At 41.7% G+C, this 21,273-nt stretch overlaps 2 protein-coding genes and 1 long non-coding RNA gene across 5 annotated transcripts in view; 1 reads left to right on the plus strand and 2 right to left on the minus strand.

The window, feature by feature from the left end:
- Window positions 1-1,643, minus strand: LOC104944705 (twist-related protein-like). Its single transcript, XM_010770277.1, has 2 exons — window positions 886-1,643; window positions 1-461 (listed from the first exon to the last, which is right to left on the minus strand). The coding sequence occupies exon 1, from the start codon at window positions 1,489-1,491 to the stop codon at window positions 913-915; it is 579 nt and encodes a 192-aa protein (XP_010768579.1). The 5' UTR covers window positions 1,492-1,643; the 3' UTR covers window positions 1-461; window positions 886-912.
- Window positions 1,499-21,273, plus strand: part of LOC104944704 (uncharacterized) — a 26,435-nt gene continuing 6,660 nt past the window's right edge. The window contains exons 1-3 of one of the 2 annotated variants that reach the window (XR_798255.1): window positions 1,499-1,584; window positions 6,886-6,958; window positions 18,403-18,479. This is a non-coding gene — a long non-coding RNA (uncharacterized lncRNA). Of the gene's footprint in view, window positions 1,585-6,885; window positions 6,959-18,402; window positions 18,480-21,273 lie in introns of those variants that run through there. The other variant, XR_798256.1, reaches the window with a different exon arrangement.
- On the minus strand, window positions 15,837-20,247 carry polr1f (RNA polymerase I subunit F). 2 transcript variants are annotated; one of them, XR_798254.1, is made up of 5 exons: window positions 19,914-20,247; window positions 18,975-19,116; window positions 18,421-18,629; window positions 16,500-17,014; window positions 15,837-16,468 (listed from the first exon to the last, which is right to left on the minus strand). XR_798254.1 is itself a non-coding variant. In XM_010770276.1 (4 exons), the coding sequence occupies exons 1-4, from the start codon at window positions 20,213-20,215 to the stop codon at window positions 16,570-16,572; spliced, it is 1,098 nt and encodes a 365-aa protein (XP_010768578.1). In that variant the 5' UTR covers window positions 20,216-20,247; the 3' UTR covers window positions 15,837-16,569. The 2 variants fall into 2 exon arrangements, 1 of the variants encoding a protein (XP_010768578.1); XM_010770276.1 differs by having other exon boundaries at window positions 15,837-17,014.

A 21,273-nucleotide genomic window follows, 5' to 3' on the forward strand; every position in this document is an offset into this window, starting at 1 on the left:
TTTTTTTTATTCAAGATATTAGCAAATATTTACAACACTCAAAATGCGCAGATTTCTGATCCATTCAGCATTCTGGGATATCCCAAAAATAAATAACTTTTATTTGAGTGGAAGAAAAAGGAATGTCGAGCCTCTGTAGAAAAATAAATACAGAGTACTTCAATTGCTGTGAAACACTGTCACAGGGAATGAATTGTCATTTTTCTCTCATGTTTCAAAACAGAGTGGCTCCTCAGAAATCACTTTCTGTTTTTACAACATTCATTGTCGCAGTGGTCTTTCTTTCTTCATATTCGTCCTGTCTGTCCTAAGTGTTCCCTTGCAAACATTACAGTCCTTGCAGCAGGGAATATGAAAAGCCCACTCTCCTCCGAGGCCCACAGCGCCCGTCATCTGTGTTCAGCCTGTTTCAGTCTATCTGAAGGGTCGGCCTGATCCACTGGTTCTGCACTCTGGATATTCTGTAAAAGAAACATTATTTAGATTAATAAAACATCCAACACAGAAAAATTGCATGAACTGTAATGCATTTGAAGATAAAACTTGCAGCAGTAAACTGGTTGTGGCCTTTGAGGTATGCATGTAAACATTTTCTGGGTTAAAAAAAAGCACATTTCCCATCTTTTCTACTACTACAAGTAGTAGCCAAGTTCCAAATAGATTGTGCAATCTTGAGGCTGTCTTACAAATAATGTGAACACTATTTATCACAGTCTTCAGGGAAGTGTTTTAGGGGGATTCCATGCAAACATTGGAGCAATAGAATCCCTGGAAGGACATTCAAATCATATTACTTTAAGATTGGTCATGCGTAAAATACGCATTGGAACATTTTGGCACAGTTTGTCTCCCTGCAGGATGAACAGTTGAAGTCGCTCATCTTACCGTGCTGTACCATCCACAGCAGCCCTGCTAGTGGGACGTCGTAGTAGTGGTAGTAGTAGACAAGGACCACGAGCCCCCCATTCTCCAGACCGAGAACGCGTAGCTCAGGCGCTCGTGCGCCACGTAGCTGCAGCTGGTCGCTCGCGCGTCCAACTCGTCGCTCTGCAGAACTTGGCACAGGAAGTCGATGTACCGGGACGCCAGTTTTAGTGTCTGGATCTTGCTGAGTTTGTCTGACGGGAGGGTTGGAACGATCTTACGCAACGACGTGAACGCCTCGTTCAAGGACTGCGTTCGTTGGCGCTCGCGGATGTTGGCCACCACGCGCTGTGTGTGTAGGTCATCGAAGGAGGGCTCGGGGCTGCTGCTGCTGGCCTCGCTGTCGCCGCTCCCCGCGCTGCCGCCTCCTCCTTCGCAGCTCTTTCTGCATTTCTTCTTCCCGGTCTCCATGCTCGGACTCTCCAAGTCTTCCTCCTCTTCAACCTTGTCATCTGCGCGCCTCCGTGTTGCTCGCCGCTTCCTCGCGCCTCTCCTGGGCAGCTCACGGTCGGTCTCCTCCTCGCTGTTTCCCGCACTGTCCATTGGAGAGGAGTCCTCTTCCCGCATCGTCTCTTCCAAAACGTGTATATGGTCTGTGGGAGCGTAATAACCCCTGAGCCAAATTCAGGAAACTGGCTACAACATCAACAAACACGACAGGTAATAAGAAGTGTGGCCTGAAAGGGGGGCTGGTATTACGGTAAATCTCGTGCGCCAAAGAGAGGCAGAGGTGTCTGCCAGACTGGGAGGACCGGGGTTCTTATAGAGGGGAGAGGGCAGGAGGATTTTGGGGAGTGCTGTGATTGGGTGAGGAGGGGTGTAACCCAATACTGCAGGGGAAGGCGAGTTCTAGCTATAATATCAGAAGTGCTGTTTAAGACTCCTTGAGGCTCCCTTACACAAGATTGCGAAAGAGGGTGTGGGGCGAAGTGTTGTTGAATCATATGTGTAGATTTGTGCAAGGGAAGCAGAAACTTTTCCTGTTTTAGGGGATTCAATATTTCTCCATTCTCTATGCCTGTTTACTTCTGCCTCTAATACATTGTTCCTTTTCCTTAAACTGTTGCATGTTGGCCTGTAGTGTAAATTAAACAGAACAATAGTTTTTTTAAGGAAATTAATGGGTTGATCTAGCCGTATCTTAACTGGAGCTGTTTAACATCTTGCAATAGCTGAATAATACGTATTTGTATAGAAAATCCCCTCTATGCCATTTGGACAGTTTGTTATAAACAAATAGTATAAAGTAGGTATTTTTGCAGCACCATCAACTTTTAACACATCTAAGTATGTTAGTAAGGCCTATTAACTAATATTAATGAATATTTATTTTTGAATACCTTGATGCCTTTCTTGTTTTAATACTATGTTTCAAGTTATTTTTAACAGTTGCCATGCCTCTTTATAGGTTGACTGGCATTTATTTCTTATTACAAATACATTTAGTCTGTTCGGCTTTTAAGTCTCCCTGCACAGGTCTAGACACTGAGTTGGGAGCAGTGGTGGCGGTGAAAAAATATCAGACCTACTGAAACACAGGAGGTTGTCACAGTAGGAGGGCCCAGCTCGTAAGCAGAGCGAGGTGTTTATTTTCCCGTCAGCAGCCCCGCGTTGAGGTATGCGCTGAAATGGGTCTGACTCCCGCAGGGATCTGGACACCGAAGCTCAGGTTTAAAAGACGGGCCGACCCAGGGAGCTCTCAGGGCGGATCCGAGCTCACAGCGGGGTCGCTGAAGGCGGTGTACGGCTGGAGAGCAATGCAAACACCGGAGGTGATGAGAGAGACAGAGAGAGAGAGAGAAAGAGAGAGAGAGAGAGAGAGAGAGAGAGAGAGAGAGAGAGAGCAAAAAGTTTAAACACGCACACATGACCACCCAGCTGTGGGGCCTGCCACGCTACAATATCAAAAACCAGCCTCTAGATGTGGCTGAAACTAAATCTGGTAACTTTTGGAGGTGGTCTGTGGTGTTAATCATCCACAGGGAGGCCTCAGCTCTGATGAGGGAGGAGGAGGTTCACAGCAGGCCAGGTCTGGTCCCTTTAGAAGACCAGCCACAAGCGCCTGTCGGGCCTGGATCTCCCTGCAATGACTCAATTTACACCTCAGTGATAAAGATAACACCCATCGTCACGCAGTGAGACTTGACTTTGCGATTCAAATCCAAGTAATCTTTGCTCATTTGCACGTGACACGGTTGATAATGTTTAAGACCCAGTAAATCTTGTTTTTGTTGTGATTTTCTTCTGAGCAAATCTTTAAGCTTAATCTCAACCACACCTGTCCCATCGGGACAAGGACAGGTGAGGCTGTGTCGCTCTCCAAGGTGCTGAAATAAATAACACACCTGAAGCGTTTAACCTTACATCTTAAATGTGCTGCCAACTTTTATTGGCACACTTTTTTATTACTGTGTAAGATATACACTTTTTCAAATTTTGGAAGCAGGCTTAATTCTAGACAATAAACGTGAATTACATTATAATAGGCTACATTAGAGTTTAAACACAATTAAGTTGTTTTCTTAATGTTGCAGAGCAAAGAACACCGAAGCTATACGAGCATTTTGATTTATTTTTAAGCAGCAAAAAGTCACTCACATATATTAGGCTTAGTGAAATATTTGGAATTAATCCTCTTAGGTTGTGCTGGTTGTATAATTCTTGTCCTTGAAAAAAAAAAAAAAAGTCACCGATAAACGTTTTTGACATAAGGGATATTTCTGAGACGTTGTAAATAAGAAAGAATGCCTCGTTTTTAAATATGTATTTGTCGTATCTTGTATAGTTTGAATAAAGCTGAAACGAATGCACATTAAGATCAGTTCTCCACCATTTCCGTATTATAATGAATCCAATCTCCAGGGGAAAAAGTTAATATTGGACGCTTCAGGTGTTCTCCAGCAAGTCCGTCATGAAGGAGATGTAGACGATGGCCAGCCGGAGTGTGTCTATACGGGACAGTCTTTTCTCGTAAGCGAATGTGGGAACTTTCCTCCTCAGTTCATCAAACGCCTCATTCAGGCTAAACATTCTCTTCCTCTCCCGCACATTGGCCGCCTGCCGCTGGACCACGTTGATGATCCGCCTCCGTTTGGACTTGCTGTGATGGCCGTGCGCGCTGCAGTATCTCAGTTCGTGCTCGTCGTCCTCCATGTCGCTCCAGGGCGAGTCGCTCAGCCGCGTCTGGGTGTCTGGGCTGGATGCGTCATCATCCACCTGCCGTTTGGCCTCCGATGCGAACTTTTGCGGAAACTCCATCATGTTCATGTCACTGACAAAATCTATTAACGTGGAGTCTACTAAGCGGCCCTGCATGTCCACATTCAGTCCCAAACGGCAGACTCAAAGGATATGCAACTTTTATAAGTCTGCTATTCAGTCAAGCATACAAACTGACGCCAATCAAAGGTTGCATGACTCGCTGAAGTCACTCACCAGTCACAGAGATCAAAAGGGGAAAGCATCTCAACAAGTAAATCCAAATTTCTCCAAATCCGGTCGACAGGGTGAGATCCTATTTGGCTCAAGTCCAAGGGTTTTAACCTGCTGTTTTAATAAGTCGCCTATGCCTCCTCACAGCGAGACATCTTTCATATCCCCTCTACCTCTAAATTGAGTCCATTTCTAAAGTATGTCAGCCGGTGACTGGGTTGAATCTGAGGAGAGAGGCTTAAAAAGCTGTGGTCCCTGCCAATTGATGCTCTGTCCTCCTGGAGGCCCTTAATGAGCTTCTGAAGAACGGAGGCTCTTGACAGAGGGTCATACAGTCTTGTTTGCACTCTCCCCTCTGCTTCAGAGGCTAAATAATGACACTTTTATAACTTAAACAGGCCGAGAGAAGACCACATAGAACATTCCCTAACAGTCGCTATACACCACAAGCTTTTCTGTTGCAAATTAAAGCAAATAACTGTCCGTTCCCATGGCAGGACAGAGTCCACACTGCAGGAACTGCTGAGAGAGACATTGCTGTAATGTGGGCTCTTTGCCTCAGTGCAAGGACACTTTTACAAGTCCTGTAATAGTGAGACCAAAACTTTGTAATATTGTTGTTGTTAACAAAGATAGTGACCTGAATAGGAATAAGCTTTCTACTACAAATAATAAGGCTTCACTGAGACAACCTCTATGAACCCAGTCACCCATTGTTCATAATTTTCTGAAAGCCAATAATGACAAAAAAGTATACACAGTTAAATTATTATTTTTTTGGGGTGGGAATAATACAAGCATCTATCTCAGTTCTTATGATGAGTATCGTTTTGCTTAGCTGACCTACAGGAGGACATTTACAAAAATCGCACAAGACTTGCCAACTGCTATTTCATTCTTGTTTTACCCAATAAAGTTTTTCGAGTATTTAATTTAATTTGACTCGAATCAGACAGTTTGACTGAGAACACAAACAGTGATTGGCCTAATAACTGAAAAGGCAGGAAGTAAGGTTGCATTTCAAACATAAACACAGGTTCTGTTAGGAACAAAAACAGTCTGCAGACTTTTAGTCTCTTGGGGTTAAATAACTGACTCAAGGGCAAATCAACTATTGTGGTTTAAGGAGGAGACACTGAGCTGTTCTGAAGGTTTATGAATTCAGCCAGTGTAGTGCTGGTGGTTTAAAGCCCACTCATGATGACAAGTTGTTCCTGAGACATGCAATGTTCAAACGTTCAGTAACTGGCTAACTCATCATATTATTGCTGAATTATGATAAGTTCTCTTTGGCCGTTTCTGGGAAGTCAGGGGTTTTGGTCCATCACCTGTGGAGCTTGACAGAGATTTGCATTGTAGCTGAAGATGCCATTTATTAATGCAGTTGGTTGCCAGGTCCCTGCAACCAACATGTGATTTGTTTTTATTTGAGTGGTGGTCTTGTGCTGTTGTTAGGTTTAAGAAGTCGTATTGAGTACTGTTTGTTGCTTTTGTGATGTAAGGTCACTTTCCAACCATTAACAGCAAGTTTGGTCACTCTCTAATCAGCCATACTTTATATTTAACAGGGTTAAAAAATGAATAAATGCTTCATGATCCATTATAACATAGTTGCAGACAAAAAAGTAATTTGTTAATTACTAAAAAATATTAGCTGGTTGCGGTTTGTTAACAAAGCATTAAGAGAGTCTACAGGCTTACTGAGGGTTACAGCAAACTACAAATTCATTTTTCCTATTGGGGGTCTTGCCTTGCTATTTTATTGTTTGGAGCTGGGCGAGCTTACTTTTGGATGCCTTGTTTACAATCTGGCGAGCGCTTGCTAAGTTTTCATAGAAGTTCAGAAACGTGAAAATAAAGCAGAGGGCTCTGCAGATAAATACTACACCAAACTTCCAGTAGGTCATTAGTCATTAAAGGGATTATTTTTTGAGTCCATGAATTGCTCTATAGGGAAAATCCTACTCATTATGCCTTTCAATTAGTTGCATTCATAAGTGTATGTCTTAATGAGTTTTAAATACATGATCTAAACAATGTAAATCGTAAAAATGGCTTAATCAGGAAGAAAAGTAATATTTATTTGGGAAGACTAGCACATTGATGCATGCACAAAAGAGAGACACTACTAAATAAAACAGACTTTTACCTTAATTACAATTTTGGATTTGTCTACGTTTGAAAATTCATGTAAACATTTGGGACACTGATCACACCTAAACAACAAATTAAATATAGGACTAGTGGTTTTTAAACATTATAATGAGATGTTACATGTTATATCTTTAATTAAGTTTAATTTGAAATATTTTCTTAAAAAGGCTGCAGTTCAAATTAATTTGGCATGTATGGATCCTCTCAGTAACATGTTGTTCACATGTTGTCTCATTAGTGACAGTAACTTTGTGTTTTATGCGTTCCTGTGTGATTATTATACACAAGAGTGTGAGCGCACCAGTGTCTTTGTATATACTCTACCTCAGTGTATCTTCTCCATCTCTCTCCGCTCTCTGTTTTCCCGACTGGCAGATAAACATGATGGGACATTCCGCCGGTCGCCGTGGAAACGCTGAGAAAGCACAGCTGGACGGGAGAATATGAGGTAATCTCACCCTGGGGCTACTGGGTAAATATTGGTCTTAAATAAGGAGTAAAACCCCAAAAGAGGCACACATGCACACACACACACACACACACACACACACACACACACACACACACACACACACACACACACACACACACACACACACACACACACACACACACCTACAGGGGTTTATCCCCAGTTGAAAACACAGGACAGACCTTCACACAGAGACTCATAATAGCCCATTTCCTGCTCTGCTCTGTTATTATTGTTTACACTGAGAGGGAAATTAATGATAGTTTGTGGTAAGTATATGTGAAAGTAAACAGGTTTGACGGAAATAACCTCAGTTTAAAGAGGAAATATCATCAAGAAGCCTGGATGTTCAATTCAGTTAAAGTTGTGGTAAGCAGCTTTTGGGAAATTAGCATGAGTAAGCTAGATTCTGAAAGTATACACATGGAAAACCCCACTCGCTTCAGGCTTTGCTCTAAAGCCACTGCTCCAAAACATTGGGAAGCGTTGGGAAGATAAGTGCAGCACATCCTTGTCATCACTGACCATACTTTTCTACATCATGTCTCTGGAACAAGCAAGAAAACAACTCTGTATAGGGACATTTAGTCTGGATAATCTTTGGTCACGAACAATGAGTTTCACTATATATGTATGATTGCAGGTAAATGGGCTATATGTAGAACATAACAAAAAATGCTTCTAAAAACTAATTCCCTACCCTTGCCTTAAATTGATATAAACATAGCATGAAGAGTAAGGACATTTGAGTTTGGGAGATTACTGTACTATAGATTTGCAGTCAAGGTTTGCAGGACGATATGGCCGACGGCTCTCTGCCCAGACAATCCAGAACAAACTGCACGCAACCAATCTCATCTCATAGGGCTGCCAGGAGGCTGCCATATGCGCTTAAATGAATCAATTGTTAAATTGCCAATATGTCTGTTTAGTCAGACTTCAATCATCCAATCCACCAAACAACACCAAACAAGAGTCAACAGCAAAAAAAAGCTGTTTGGCATTGGCGTAACCCCCAGCTCTGGTTTAAACCTCTGGGGATCATGATTATCTGTATCTAATATCAAGGCATGCCATTCAATAGTTAGATAAGTACTTGCAGATTGTTGATCAAGACAAACAAATGCAATGTAGCACTTCAGTCCATAAATGCATTATTTTACAGCTCATAGCAGAAATACACTCTTGACACTAAACCCCTTGTGGATTTTAGATCAATAAATCATCAGAGTAACATCTTCATAGGCTGCTTGGGAAGAATGGACTTTGAGTGTGGAAAATATGATTTCACTAATTTCACATGATGATTGATTATGGAAAATGGTTTGGATTTTTTTAATATGCAAGTGTTTTGTTTTCATGCTGAAGCAGTAGTCACTTTTTTTGTTGTAAATAAGAGATCTATGGAACAGTAGGCTGTGTGTCTTGCAGTGCGGTGCTCCAGAGCAGCCAGGGCTGTTCTCACCGTGTAAATCTGTCTTCCTCCTCCTGTGTGCACAGCCAAATCTCTCCCACCACCACCACACTGTAAATCTGAAAGTAGACAGTTCTCTTACATACTGTTTCTTTCTCTTTCCTTTACACTGTGTCCTCCTCAGTTTGGTTTTCCTCTCTAAATGAACATACAGTCAATCTATGTTGTGTAAATTCTAAGTGGTGAAAGAAAACTAGTTTGACAAAGGTTTAACCAGAGGCAGGATAAAAAAGCTGTGTGATGATTGCAAATGCAGACTCAAATTACATCATCCAACTTTGGCAGTTCCTTTATCAGGGTCTTTCCAATAAATCACATTTGAACATTTGAGAGAAGAGGAGTCTGTGGGAAGCCGGGGGAGTAAGAGAGATGAGTTTAGCTCCTGACCTATCAGCCTCTTTTTCATTGTGTCACTAGGACTCTTTTTGGCCTTTATTTCCTTCTCTTTCCACCAACACAAATCGGACTCCTTGGTTCACTTGTCCCGCCTTCCTGCCTTCTGATTTGCCCGGCACTTTAGCCAACATCCAGTCACGGTGTGTTTACAGTCACGGGGTGTTTACACGGCCAGCAGGGTTCATGCATGTGTGTAAATTGGATTAATCCCAATACCACATCATATATCTCCTTTCCCCCCCCCCTCCCAATTCCTCCCCTTCCTTCTCCAAACGTAAACCTCCCACTCGCCAAACCGCTGCATGCCCTCAGCTCCTCCTTCCAAATTATTCTCCTCTTAATCCAACATCTCAAACCTCTCAGCTCTCTCTCTCCACTGCCACACTAAACTCCCCCACCCACCCTCACCCATGTCAGCACCTTGGCTCAGCTTACACCCACCCCCCTTCTGCAAGTCTGAGTAATGTCTGTGTTTATTTTCTGAAAGAAGGTCAACCACTCTTTGCTGTGTTTTTTAAGGGTGCCATGTTTCATTTGTTTTAACACTCATATTCTGAGCTGGTGTATGCTGAGAAGACTATAGAGTAAGATGCTAATGGGTGAGGATGATGATGATGATGAAGATGTCGAGAGGTGAATTGCGCCATAGCAATGTGGCACTATAGGTTTGAACATGCCATAAAAAGTGTGTTTGTCACGGTTTGTTCTGGTTTACATCATAATCTATTTAAATCAACATTAAGCAACTATATTACTGTAAAAAGGGGGTGATGCTTTTTTTCTCTACACTGTGCCAGAACTGCTTTGGAACAGAGTCCAGTTGGAAAATATGGACAGCAGCACTGAGGAGAAACGTCACCAATTCTCTCGCTAACAATAAAACAGACTTGTGAATGTCAGATTACTGATCATAGTTCCTGGAAGCAGCCCTGCTTCAGCCGCCCTTCAACTACTCACAACATCCCAACATCCCAACAATGGCATTCAAAAACACAACAAGGTATTTGGGAAAATGGACTTCAGAATAAATAAGTATGCACTTCTATTGGCTATAGCACTCTAAAACATTGTACATATGCTAAGGGTCGGGAAAAGGCCAGCAGATCACACGTAAGAGGTTGACTAATCACAACATAGCCAGCCTGCTAACCAATCAGAGCAGACTGGGCTGGAGGGTGAAAAGAGGTAGTTTGAGTGAAATACATACTTTTTTGAACATTAATTCATGTAAACATGTCACAGTAGAAGCACAAAATGCTAATATGAACCTGAAAATGAGCATAATATATCCCCTTTCAGACAGTTCCTGAGAATAGCCACCATGAGCTTTTACAGTTCAACATTATCCACAAAACAATATCAATAATATTTAATTTGGTTGTTTGTTTGATGACCATTTTATAATGTTTGACATAGTGCAGAAGTGCATCTGTTCTGACATGTAGATGAATTGTTATTTACTATGTGTTGGGGTTTTTTCACCTCTGATACCTTTTCTTTATTAACTTTTGTTTGGACGGAGGAGGGTAAGGTAAACAGTTTTATTCACAACAGCTGGATTACAATTTGATGATTTACATTTTACCAAATCCTTGGGGAATTTTCGGTGAATCATGTTTAGAATGTGTTCTCGCTTCTCTCACACAGCTTCAAAATGAAAGTAAAGCTGTTTTGGAAAACTTCAAAACTTAGTAAAAAACCATCTCAAGTCCATAACGATGCTTATAGTTGTTGGATCATATTGTTGTTTATGATGAACCAGCGGCCGTTTCAATCTTTCAAACGCTCCCGTAAAAGACAATGTTAAATATTAACCCTCTTTTTCTTATTTAATAATGATGACAAAGTTGCTTCTGCACCAGCTCTCCAACCGCATGAGCTTTTCAGATTCTCCATGAGTAAGTGCTGCTGTCTTTGGCATGGACCTCTAAAATCACTTAGGAAAACTGGAAGATCTCAGTGTCTTTGTTTTTATGATCAACACATTTGTCATAATGTAGTCTTCTGTAATTTAAATGATCCTTCTTGCCAGAGACAGCAGATGGTTCACTTATCTTACTTTGTAGGTGTTTTTTCCAGCATTCAGGTCTAACCCACACATCATCAGCAGCTCCACCCAGATTTCATATTTCTTCCTCTATCCCTATATGCCCTCTTTCCTATATCTACGTACAGCTGTGCTCTGTAGTTTGACAAGATTGTCATCAAAATATAATAATAAAATATTTAGTTGTGTCCTGGGTATTCTCATGTAAAGCTATGACTAAACATGAGATCATTATTTCCAGTCATGTACGTTTTTTTCCACTTCTTTTGGCTTATTTATTTTTCTGTGGTTTTGGGAGGTTGTGGCAGAAAGTCTGATGATATGAGTTCGTCTTCTTAACCCTCCCCTCATTACTCCTCTCGAAAGGTAGGGACTGATAAAAGAAAAGGCTTTTTACATTAGCTTGTTGTTCCATAACTGACACTGTTCACTTTTATGCTCATGGGATTTCGCCTCATTCTTTCAATATTAGCTCTGTATCTTTGGATAATGTGACTATCATAATAGCGGCATACAGTTAAGATTTGAAAAAAACATTTACTTTTTATCTTTGGTTCTGCCATATTTCTGCAGTGTTCTTGGGTGTAGGAGTTACAGTTTGGATTGAACACTGTCTAGACGTATGAGCCTCTCATTACCTCCTGATTACACTGAGCCCTATTAATCTCACTGGGCTGGCCGGCAAGGGCATAGCATGCACACACACACACACACACACACACACACACACACACACACACACACACACACACACACACACACACACACACACACACACACACACACACACACACACACACACACACACACACACACACACACATTGCCATAAGCACACGACATTATGAAAGCTTACAACAACTGAAAAGTTATGTTGGAAATTCAGATTGAAATGTTGGTTGTTTAAAAAAATAATCATAATGGAAAAAACAATGTGAATGTGGAAATGTCATGTAATATCCACATGTGATGTATGTTATTGTGTTCAGACAGATTTAATCAGGTTTACCAGAACTGGGACGAATCTGTAAATACAATTCAATTTCAATTTTGGTATTTGTAACACTGATCAACAGAGCAAACAATGAATTCAGCCGGGTTAGTATTTCTAGCCCTATCTTTTCATTCTTTACACAACAAGTGTTTTTAATTTATCATGTGAACAACCAAATGTAACACTATAAATGCCTACCAGCAGACACATACACTGTACTGTAAATACTGTGTCTCTCCACACTATTAGAGACCTGCTCATTTTTACCATTAGACTTTCAGAATGAACAACAATTGTTTTGACCAAAACAAATATCCTGTCTGGAGAAAGAATACGTAAAACTATAGTCATTCAAAACATATATTTTGTATTAACTCAGTCCACTTACTACACTCACAAACAGAGAGGAGGTCAGGTGACCAAATTGTCTTAGTTGAAAGTAACATAATCCTCCGTTATCTGATGTCATTCAATCACTCGTTTCATTTACACGCGTACTGATGACTCCCTGAGGTATCTAAACGATAATAGGCGTTTGGAATTGGACAAACACACAGAGACTCAAACACAATTCCCTTGAGGAAAATAGTGTCACAAAAATTCCCATCCGTCGTCGCCAGGGTTACTGAGGGCAGCACGGTGGGTGTCTGGTGCCAAGGAAACAAACTATGGGAATCCAACTCACCAACCAAAAGTAATGTTTACTTTTGGGGTTAATAGTGTGTGTGCATGTGCTCTTGTATACAACTGTGTGGACACTGACTCTTTGGGAAGGACTTTAATGCGGGGATGCTCAACTGGATTTGCTCCGGGAGACACTTCTTTCAAAATGACAGGAGGTCAGGGGCCAGTTCATAAACAAACATTAATAATATTTATCAGATAAAATGGATTTCAGACTTAGCCTGGACCTCTGTCAGGGGGTCCATAGAATCTTTCCCTGGCACTTTAAAAAAAACAAAAACAAGCTCCATTAGTCTATTCGTGAAACATTGGCACCTCATTAACATTTGACATGAATAATTGTGAATTAAAAATATTGTCAGTTCACCACTCTACCCTCTATCAGAGGACAGATTTGGCCTGAATATTGAGAATCCTTGCTCGAGCCCATCTTACTGTGCTTGGGCTGTTTGCCTACTTGGGAGAGCACAAAAAACCGAGATGCAAAGCAGGAGTGCCAAACAACTCCTAGAAATTCCTTTGAAAATGCCATAAAGGGATTTCATGGATGTCAGTAGGCCTGTGAGAGATGGGCCTTGATGCGAGTCAGCCCTGGCCGGGCCGTGTTGGAGGATATATGGCCACAGTTGCACGGCTCTGACTGGTGGAACACTTAAGGTTTTATGACCTGCTGCCATTTGGGGCTCAGGGACAGAGCAGAGTGCTGACCACATAACTAATTAGGCCCGGCTGACGAGGGTGTGCAAGGATGGGGATTTGTGGATTGTGGGCTGTGGATGTGGTGTCACTTCAAGAGTGAATGAGTGAGTGGGCCAGTGAGTGTATGGCATGGGTTGCTGTGTGTCTATGTGTGTGTTTGTGTGTGATCTGAACCTGGAGCATTGCGTCAGGGAGCTGTTTGTTCTCCATAAAGACCTCAGGGTCTCTTTCATGTATGAACCGCCATGCCTGGAAACTTTGACACAGGAAATAGAGAGACACAGCCAATCTATACACACACACACATCAGAGACCACTCCTTGAGAGGCAACGAGAGGTGTATGAAAAGATGGCCTGCTCAACAAAAACAACACTCCTGCTATTGTCTCATCTCTCTAGCCCTCCCTCTTCTTCTTCTCTCCATTTGAGGATCATGAAGATAAACGACCGTGCGTAGATATGAGAGTCCAGTGGGGGGGGGAGTCATAAGTGGAATGTGTGTGAACTGCACACCGCCTCCTATAAATCAGGGAGACAAGTAGGAGGAAGAGAGAAAGCAGGATAGGAAAAGAGGGGGCAAGGGAGTGATATGGGGAAGGACAAGATAAATGAGTGGTGATGGAGGGAGGGGGTACAGGTGCAAGAGAGGTGCACACGCACTGGGGATGAATTTTGGGGAAAGAGTGATGAAGGAGGGGGGGGGCCTCAGAGGACAATAACAGTGATTGATTTAAACCTTTTTAGCTTAACATTGGACGTTATGTGATTATTTATAGTTGAAATGGTGGAGCTCTGATCATAGACCATTCTTGGAGCGATTGTAATGTGATTAAAAGTACATAAGATTGTCAAAAAAGGCTTGGAGTAAATGTTTCTTCTGCTTAAGTCTCAAATATGGATATCATGAGCCTTTTTCATTTTTTTTATTGAAAGCTCAAAACATATCTCAGTAACACTTTATAAAGGCTCAGGAGTTGGAAACTATGTTTCAATAAATCCTAAATTAGTCAAATACTATTAAGTTTAAAATTCCATGATTAGGAACACGTTTTGGGTTTCTGATTTTCACAAATCCTGTGGTAATAATGCAGATATACATGCTGATCAGAGGTTCAGCATATGGAGAATCATTAGTTTCCTTGTTCTGAGTGAGGTTATCAGTTTGATACAACTGTGACGTTTTAACCATAACATTGTTACCAGACAACCAGCAAAGGCAGGAGATACATTTAGAAGAAAACCATCCATTTAAAAAAGCTGATTGTCGTATTTACAAGAAAGATAACAATTAGATAGCTGTAGACGTTCTTGCAAGGACATTTTTTAAACTTTGGATAGAGTCAAGCTATCAGTGTCCAGTCTTTACAGTTTGCTAAGGTACGTAGATGGCAGCAGCTTCACAATAATGATACAGGAAGTGAAATAAATGTTTTAATCTAACTCGGAGGGGAAAACATGAATACATGTATTCATTTATAAATACTAATGGGTTTCTCACTACTTGTTCAAATCTGCAGGTAAAATGTTGGGACTTTAAAGGCTTGACGTTCACAGATGTTGAAGATCAGGTGTGAAGGATGGAGATTAGTTCAATAGGGCTCCTTATCAGTCCTCTTTAGGCAGCTCCCGATAAGCTCTCCAACTCTTAGCACCTCACAGCTAATGAGACTCCCCACTGAAAGTCAGGCTTGTGTGGTGTGTTTGTGGGGGGTAAAGAAAACACAAAGTTCTTTAGGCTGTCTCTCAGCACTTTATCACTTAACACCCACTGGCTGGCTGGCATAAAAAGAGTTTGTTGTGGAGGGGAAGAGTCATATTAGCCGCGTTCACACCGCAGTACTTTTCCCACTTTAATTCCGATATAGCTCCGAAATGTCGCGTTCACACCAAAAAGAGCCGGAACTCAAATTAGTTCATGAGAACCTTTTTACCCCCTTTTCCGTCCCTGCTAGAGAGCAGGGACTTTCGTAGGAGAAAAAGGTTCCTATTTCTGATTGGCTGGGCAGATTGCAAACCACGCCCCGTAAAACTCAAAAAAAGTTTTGTGAAGCCATCATTTTATTATTCTAGCATTAACATTATTAGCATTAGCATTAGCCCAGCGCAGAAACGCAGAGAGACTAACTTATAGCAACACAAAATAAAACATGGGAGCGGTGGAGATGAGGAGGTGTCGGCGTTCTGGAGATTTCCCAACAGCTTCTACTGAACCAGTCCCCAACTCCGGGGACTTCAACTCCGGGGACTTCGGGTGGCAGTATACGGCGTGAAGTTGTTTGCGGCCTGCCAGTAAACCCAAAGCAGAAGAAGAGACATCAGCGGCTTCATTTGCCTAATCCACCCCCAGGGACTTATTCCGGTGTGAACGCGATCTGTACTTAGTTAATCAGAACTAAAGAGTTCTGATGAACTAAGTTCTCATAAACCTTTGTGGGAAAAGTACTGCAGTGTGAAAGCGCCTATTGGTAACAGTTATCGTGACAGGGATGTACTTTTGTCCCAATCAATGTTTTCTGAATCAAACATTGTGATTGTTAATAAAAAGAAAATGGAAGCAGGGTTAACTTTTCAAAATATAGAACTCTTTAATCAGGATTAGTTATGAATATTTAACATATTTATTTTGGTTTCAGTTACAACAATGACACATTTTTGACTGAACAGTTTTGTTCTTTAAAAAGCGTGAATATTTGAGAGTAAAAAGCTTTGTCCTTAGACCACAGCTGTAATTCAAGACAAACTTTTCAAAAGAGGCACATTAGACAAAAGAAAAGTTGAGTTCCTTAAAATGAGCTCAACAGTCTGAGGAGTTGCTCAGCCCTGCTTCAGTATCCAAGCAGGAGAAATTGTACCAAAGTAACCAATGATATTCATATGTTTGTTCCCTATTTGGCTCTGTAAATCCAATATACAAGGCCTTTTTACTCTCAGATCCCTGTTAAGACAGTGGGAGTTGATGAGGTATCACTCCTGTTGGTGCCAGTGTTGCTGTATGAAGCAGTGTTGCTCCCTCCTCAGGCTGTGTGAGTGAGTTGCAGTCTGATAGAGACAGACCCGTCCTCTAAGCTTTTAAAAATGTTCAACATGTGATTGTAGAATGGCTCCTTTAAGCAAGTTGGTCTGCAATTATTTTTTTATGGAGTTTAAAAGGAACCCACCAGAGATCTTGCATGCTAAAATGGTTGGTCATTCCTTAAGGCACATCTGTATATTCTCCCAGAACCGTTGTTGTCATTAATGTTGTCTGAATTATTACACACAATCGACCTGATTTCCAAACAGTGGAAACATTTTCAGGCAATGTTGCTTTTTCTCTTCTTCTTGGATTTGGGTGCTTCTTCACTTAAGCTGGATGGGACACCTGTGTCAGTTTCAAGTTTCCTCTTCTTGCTCTGCTTGTCACTAAGGTAACCGCTCGAGTCACTGCCGTTGACCTCCATGCGAGAGAGCTCAACCTCCACCTCCTCTTCTTTCAAATGTTTTTTCTTTTTCTTCTTCTTTTTCTCACCAGCTTTATTGCCATTTTCTTCAATCATTGTTCCGTTCAGCTCTGCTGTTGTGTCTTGGCAGGAGGGTGTGGTCATCTCCTCTTCTTTGACTTTGACCTTTTTCTTCTTCTTCTTTTTCGGGGTGTCTTCAGGAGACTCCTCCATGGGTTCTGGTTCAGGTTCAGGTTCTGGCTGGTCTGCAGGGACGCCGGACTCTGAACTCTCAGCCATAGCCAGCAGCTCTTGAACCCTGAAACACAGTCAATCAATCAAGAGTTTAATTACACCTTTCTAAAGCACTTTACAACCAGTTAAAAGAAAAAGAACAATGTTAGTATTTAGTAGGCGCAGCGAAAAATTTACGTGGGTAGTAAAAAAAAAGACGCATCCCCACCAGCATTAAAAAAAAACTGATTTTATAACATTGCAACTTAAATATCTTTTATCGCTTGAAGACATCACTGTGGACCCTAGAATCCAAATGGATGTGGAAGACTTATTATGATCATGTACCTCTTTTGACAGTCTTTGTTCCTCAACCACTTCTTCGCTGTTACACGTGAGGATGACAAGCAGCAAACTTTCGACTCATGATACTGACAGGAGTAGCAGTCAAGTACTTTTCCCTTTTAGATCCTGGGATTTTGCGTTCACACCAAAAAGAGAACTTAGTTCATGAGAACTTTTCATCCCTTTTCAGTCCTTGCTAGAGAGCAGGTACTTTCCTGGGGAGAAAAAAAGTTCCCATTTCTGATTGGCTGGGCGAATTGCAAACCACGCCCCGTAAAACTCGGAAAGGTTTTGTGAAGCCGCCATTATATTTGCTGGCATTAGCCGAGCGCACCAACGGAGAGAGACTAACTCATGGCAATACAAAAAAAAACATGGGGAGGGAGTGATGAGGAGGTGTCGGCGTTCTGGCGATTTACTCGAAAGTGCAACATGCACCCATACGCCGCAGATCATCGTGTTGAAGAAAAGAAGCCGCCTTGAGATGTGAATAGCTCAATAACTGCAGACTATCATTATGATGACAACGTATGCTTCGTCTCGTGTTGGCAGATATTGTAAATAAAACTAAAGTTAGCTCGACTTTGGATAAGCTACATTAAAGGTGGGGGAGGTAAGTTTGAGAAACCGGCTCGAGATACACTTTTTGTTATATTCCATGGAATGCTCTTAACATCCCGATAGCAATGAATATCTGAAGTGCTTTGCCAAAAAATCCATAAAAGTGTCATCTCTGGAAGCCGTAGTACTGTAAAAAGCACAACCAATTATTTTAGCCGGCCTGGCTAAAATAACTGGATGGCCTACCTGCCTGTCAGCCTTCCATCTGCGCACAAACTTATCTCGTGCCCTCATTGGTCATGTGCGCGTTCGTGTGTTGGAGGAGGGCTCTGTAAGGAAGCGGCAGATTTTTTCAAATTCTAGCGCACTCGAGCTGGTTTCTCCAAGATTACCTACCCCACCTTTACTGTATCTCAATCTGCCAAAAACTTGAATGAAATGAAATGTTATATTGTTAGTGTGAATGAAATGCGTGTCTGAGATTTCTTCATATGTAGAATTGAGCAAATTAGGTTTGCAGCTATTTATCAAAAGAGAACCCTGATTAGTTTTCTTCCACTGTAACAGCCGCCTCTGCACTCTTACCTGGTCCTGTTCAGTCGTCCTCTGATCAGCAGCACCCCCATCATGTCAGCGTCGAGTGCGGTCACTTCAAACTCCAGCTCTGCTCCGATTCTCGGTCCTGCGTCCCGCCACGTCTCCACGGAAACCAGGTTAGGTCTGGGGATGCTGGCGTTAAAGCAGCCATGCACAAGGCAGCCCACATGGCTTACTCCTAGCTTGTTGACTTTACCCTGGGAAGAGAAACACAGTAGGAATTAAATGACATGCAACAAATGTGGCCAGAGGTAAAGTTCTGCTTGGGGTTGGTAGATTGTCTGCCATATTGTTTAGTTTTTCCAGATTAATGCAATAATAATAATAATAATAATAATAATAATATGTTCCCCCAAAGCAAGTACATCAAACCTTTTTGTTATATAGTCCCCTGAATATTTAAACTAACCAATGGACTGCCCTGTTTATACATTTTCTTAACACAGAGATTGTAAGAATGTGTCCACATGCCAAAACTGAGGATCACTGGAAGATACTGTGAATAAAAAACATCTGCATAGAGCAGTACATGTCAATCTTACCAGCAGTGTTTGTCCTCTTTCGGGCTGAAAGAGAATAAAGTTGGCCTCTATGTTCATGTGGATATAGCCGCTGTCATCGTAGATGCTTCCATGATGTCCCAATATGCTGATGTTCTCATAAGCCAGGGGGACTCCCTCCAGACTGCACAGGTAAAACAAGACAAGCTGAATTAGTTCATACACAAAAATACATTATGAACTTGATTGTTAGACTGAACAGGTGTGACAGTGTTCAAGATGTCCCCTTTCACTTATACACACAGTTGAATAATCAATATGTCTGATGTGTGTGTGTTTGTCTTTAAGTTAATACAACCAAAATCTTGTAAAATGATGTGAGAAGGACTGCAACCCACCAGACTACTCTATTTATTTACAGTCATGCTGAGATCCTGGATTTGTTTGTGGAAAGTAAGCAACTCAATTTAACTTTCCACTATTTTACATTAAATGGGCAGCTTTAGTAACTAGTTTTGTTGGAGATCAATGTTTACACACAAAAGGTGAAGCATTGATATTTCAAATAAATTAGCTGTAAAGTAGTTACATAGGCTTCATGGACGCAACAAGTGCTTTTACCTTTAATACTTTAAGTATTAGTTCAGTGTTAGTAGCTACTTTAATTTGAGTAACATGTCGAAACAATAATCCACAACTGCCAGAACCAAGCTTTGACTCCAGGTTATTATCAATGACACAGGGAGGTAAACACGTTGCCACTAACTGCAAACCTCAATTGTTAACTAGACGAACGATAGGAAGGCTACGCAGACAGTAGAGACAGGCTACATGTAGCTTAATGTTAGCAATGGCTATCAGGAACAGAGCTAAAGTAGTTGTGTCAACTACGAAGGCTACACCTGACATGATGATAGCAATGGCTAGCATGTTGACAGAGCTGAAGGAGTTATGTAACTAAACCGTGTCCGGCGTTGTTACCTCTGAGAGAACTTAAGCAACTCTCCCTCCAGCTCCTCCTGGATGCCGGTCCTCTTCTTGCTCATATACATGGGCGGCAGTGCGATGTGTCTCCGGTGCGTGTTCATCACCAGGCACGAGTACGGTGCTGACAGCAGCTCCGCGGCGGCGGAGAACGACGGGATTGCGCACGAGAGCGCGCCCCCGTCTCTGCCCGGTGCCGAGGATTCTGCGGCTGGCTGGACTTCAGCGCTACTGGCGCTTATTTTACTGGATATTTTCAAATGTTGTGGGTCGTCTTCTGCATGCTCCAATTTCGCCATGCTGTTTGTGATACCGGAAGAGGAAGGCACGCAATTTCCGCTTTAATGAAGGCTCGAAAGCTGTCAAAATATGCCTTTATATTGCCACCTGGTGGACAGGAGGTGAAATTACAATTGAAAAATATTTTTTTTAAACAACATTCATAGCTTTATTATGACTACTGAATTTGTATGATCAATTACATCATATTTTCATTTCAGTTTTGCATAATGTCATAATAGTTTAGAGTAGCCTACAAATATTAACATAGAACTAGAGAATGCAATTCCTGAAGAAATTGCTAGTGGGAATACTTTATGCTGAAAAGCTGACGCTAAACTGCTATGCTGAAATGTAATGTGTAAGAAGAAAGTGAAGAATTTAGATTGAAATTATACATGAACACTGGGGGCTTGAATGTGTGATGAGAGAAGAAAAGAAAGTAAAAAGGCTTGGAAAAGCAGTAGAATATTTGAACTGCAACCTTTTGAACTAACTTGATGGTGAATGATCTGTCGCCATGCCAACGGCATTTGATGACATCCCATAATATGCTTAGATGCATTGATGGCTGCATCGTTACCAAACCTGTGAAGTTTTGGGCCATTTGGAGCATTTTCACTGAAGTTATGAGAAAACCGTGTTTCATGGCGAGCATTGTGTTGCCATGGCAACGGCATTTGAAGAAATCTCAAAACTGTCCCGTAGATATCTTCTTTATGGCGAGGGATGTGTTTCCATGAAAACGGCATATGATGATAACCCATAATTGACGTAGAGCTGCTCAGGGCAGGACCATTAACCATTATCTGAAGTCTGCTGCTCTGAGCATGTCAGTTGGAGTTATAACATCATCGTGCTCCACTGACACAGGTGTTTATATTTGAGCTGACAGCGGCTTTCATGTTTTCGTGAAGTCTAGAGTCTAAGAACTGACGTAGTGCGAAACTTTTAAAGTGTGGCTATAGTACAATGGCCAAGAAGTTGTTTTGCAAGTGTACATTGTCCAAATAGAGAGTAAGTCATTGTTACCTTTACCGAAAGGAGAGTGGATTAGTGGTACCTGTTGAAGCTAGAG

This window comes from Notothenia coriiceps, unplaced genomic scaffold (genome assembly GCF_000735185.1).
Source record: "Notothenia coriiceps isolate Sejong01 unplaced genomic scaffold, NC01 NC01_scaffold00008660, whole genome shotgun sequence".
Taxonomy (NCBI): domain Eukaryota; kingdom Metazoa; phylum Chordata; class Actinopteri; order Perciformes; family Nototheniidae; genus Notothenia; species Notothenia coriiceps.

What these genes read in the sequence shown, in the direction of transcription:
- polr1f (XM_010770276.1), bottom strand. Translation starts at nt 20,215, where the DNA reads ATGGCGAAATTGGAGCATGCAGAAGACGACCCACAACATTTGAAAATA. An exon ending in TTGCTTAAGTTCTCTCAGAG is followed by an intron (nt 19,117 to 19,913) that starts GTAACAACGCCG and finishes TTACCTGTGCAG; the next exon opens with TCTGGAGGGAGTCCCCCTGG. An exon ending in AAAGAGGACAAACACTGCTG is followed by an intron (nt 18,630 to 18,974) that starts GTAAGATTGACA and finishes TTCTCTTCCCAG; the next exon opens with GGTAAAGTCAACAAGCTAGG.
- LOC104944705 (XM_010770277.1), bottom strand. Translation starts at nt 1,491, where the DNA reads ATGCGGGAAGAGGACTCCTCTCCAATGGACAGTGCGGGAAACAGCGAG.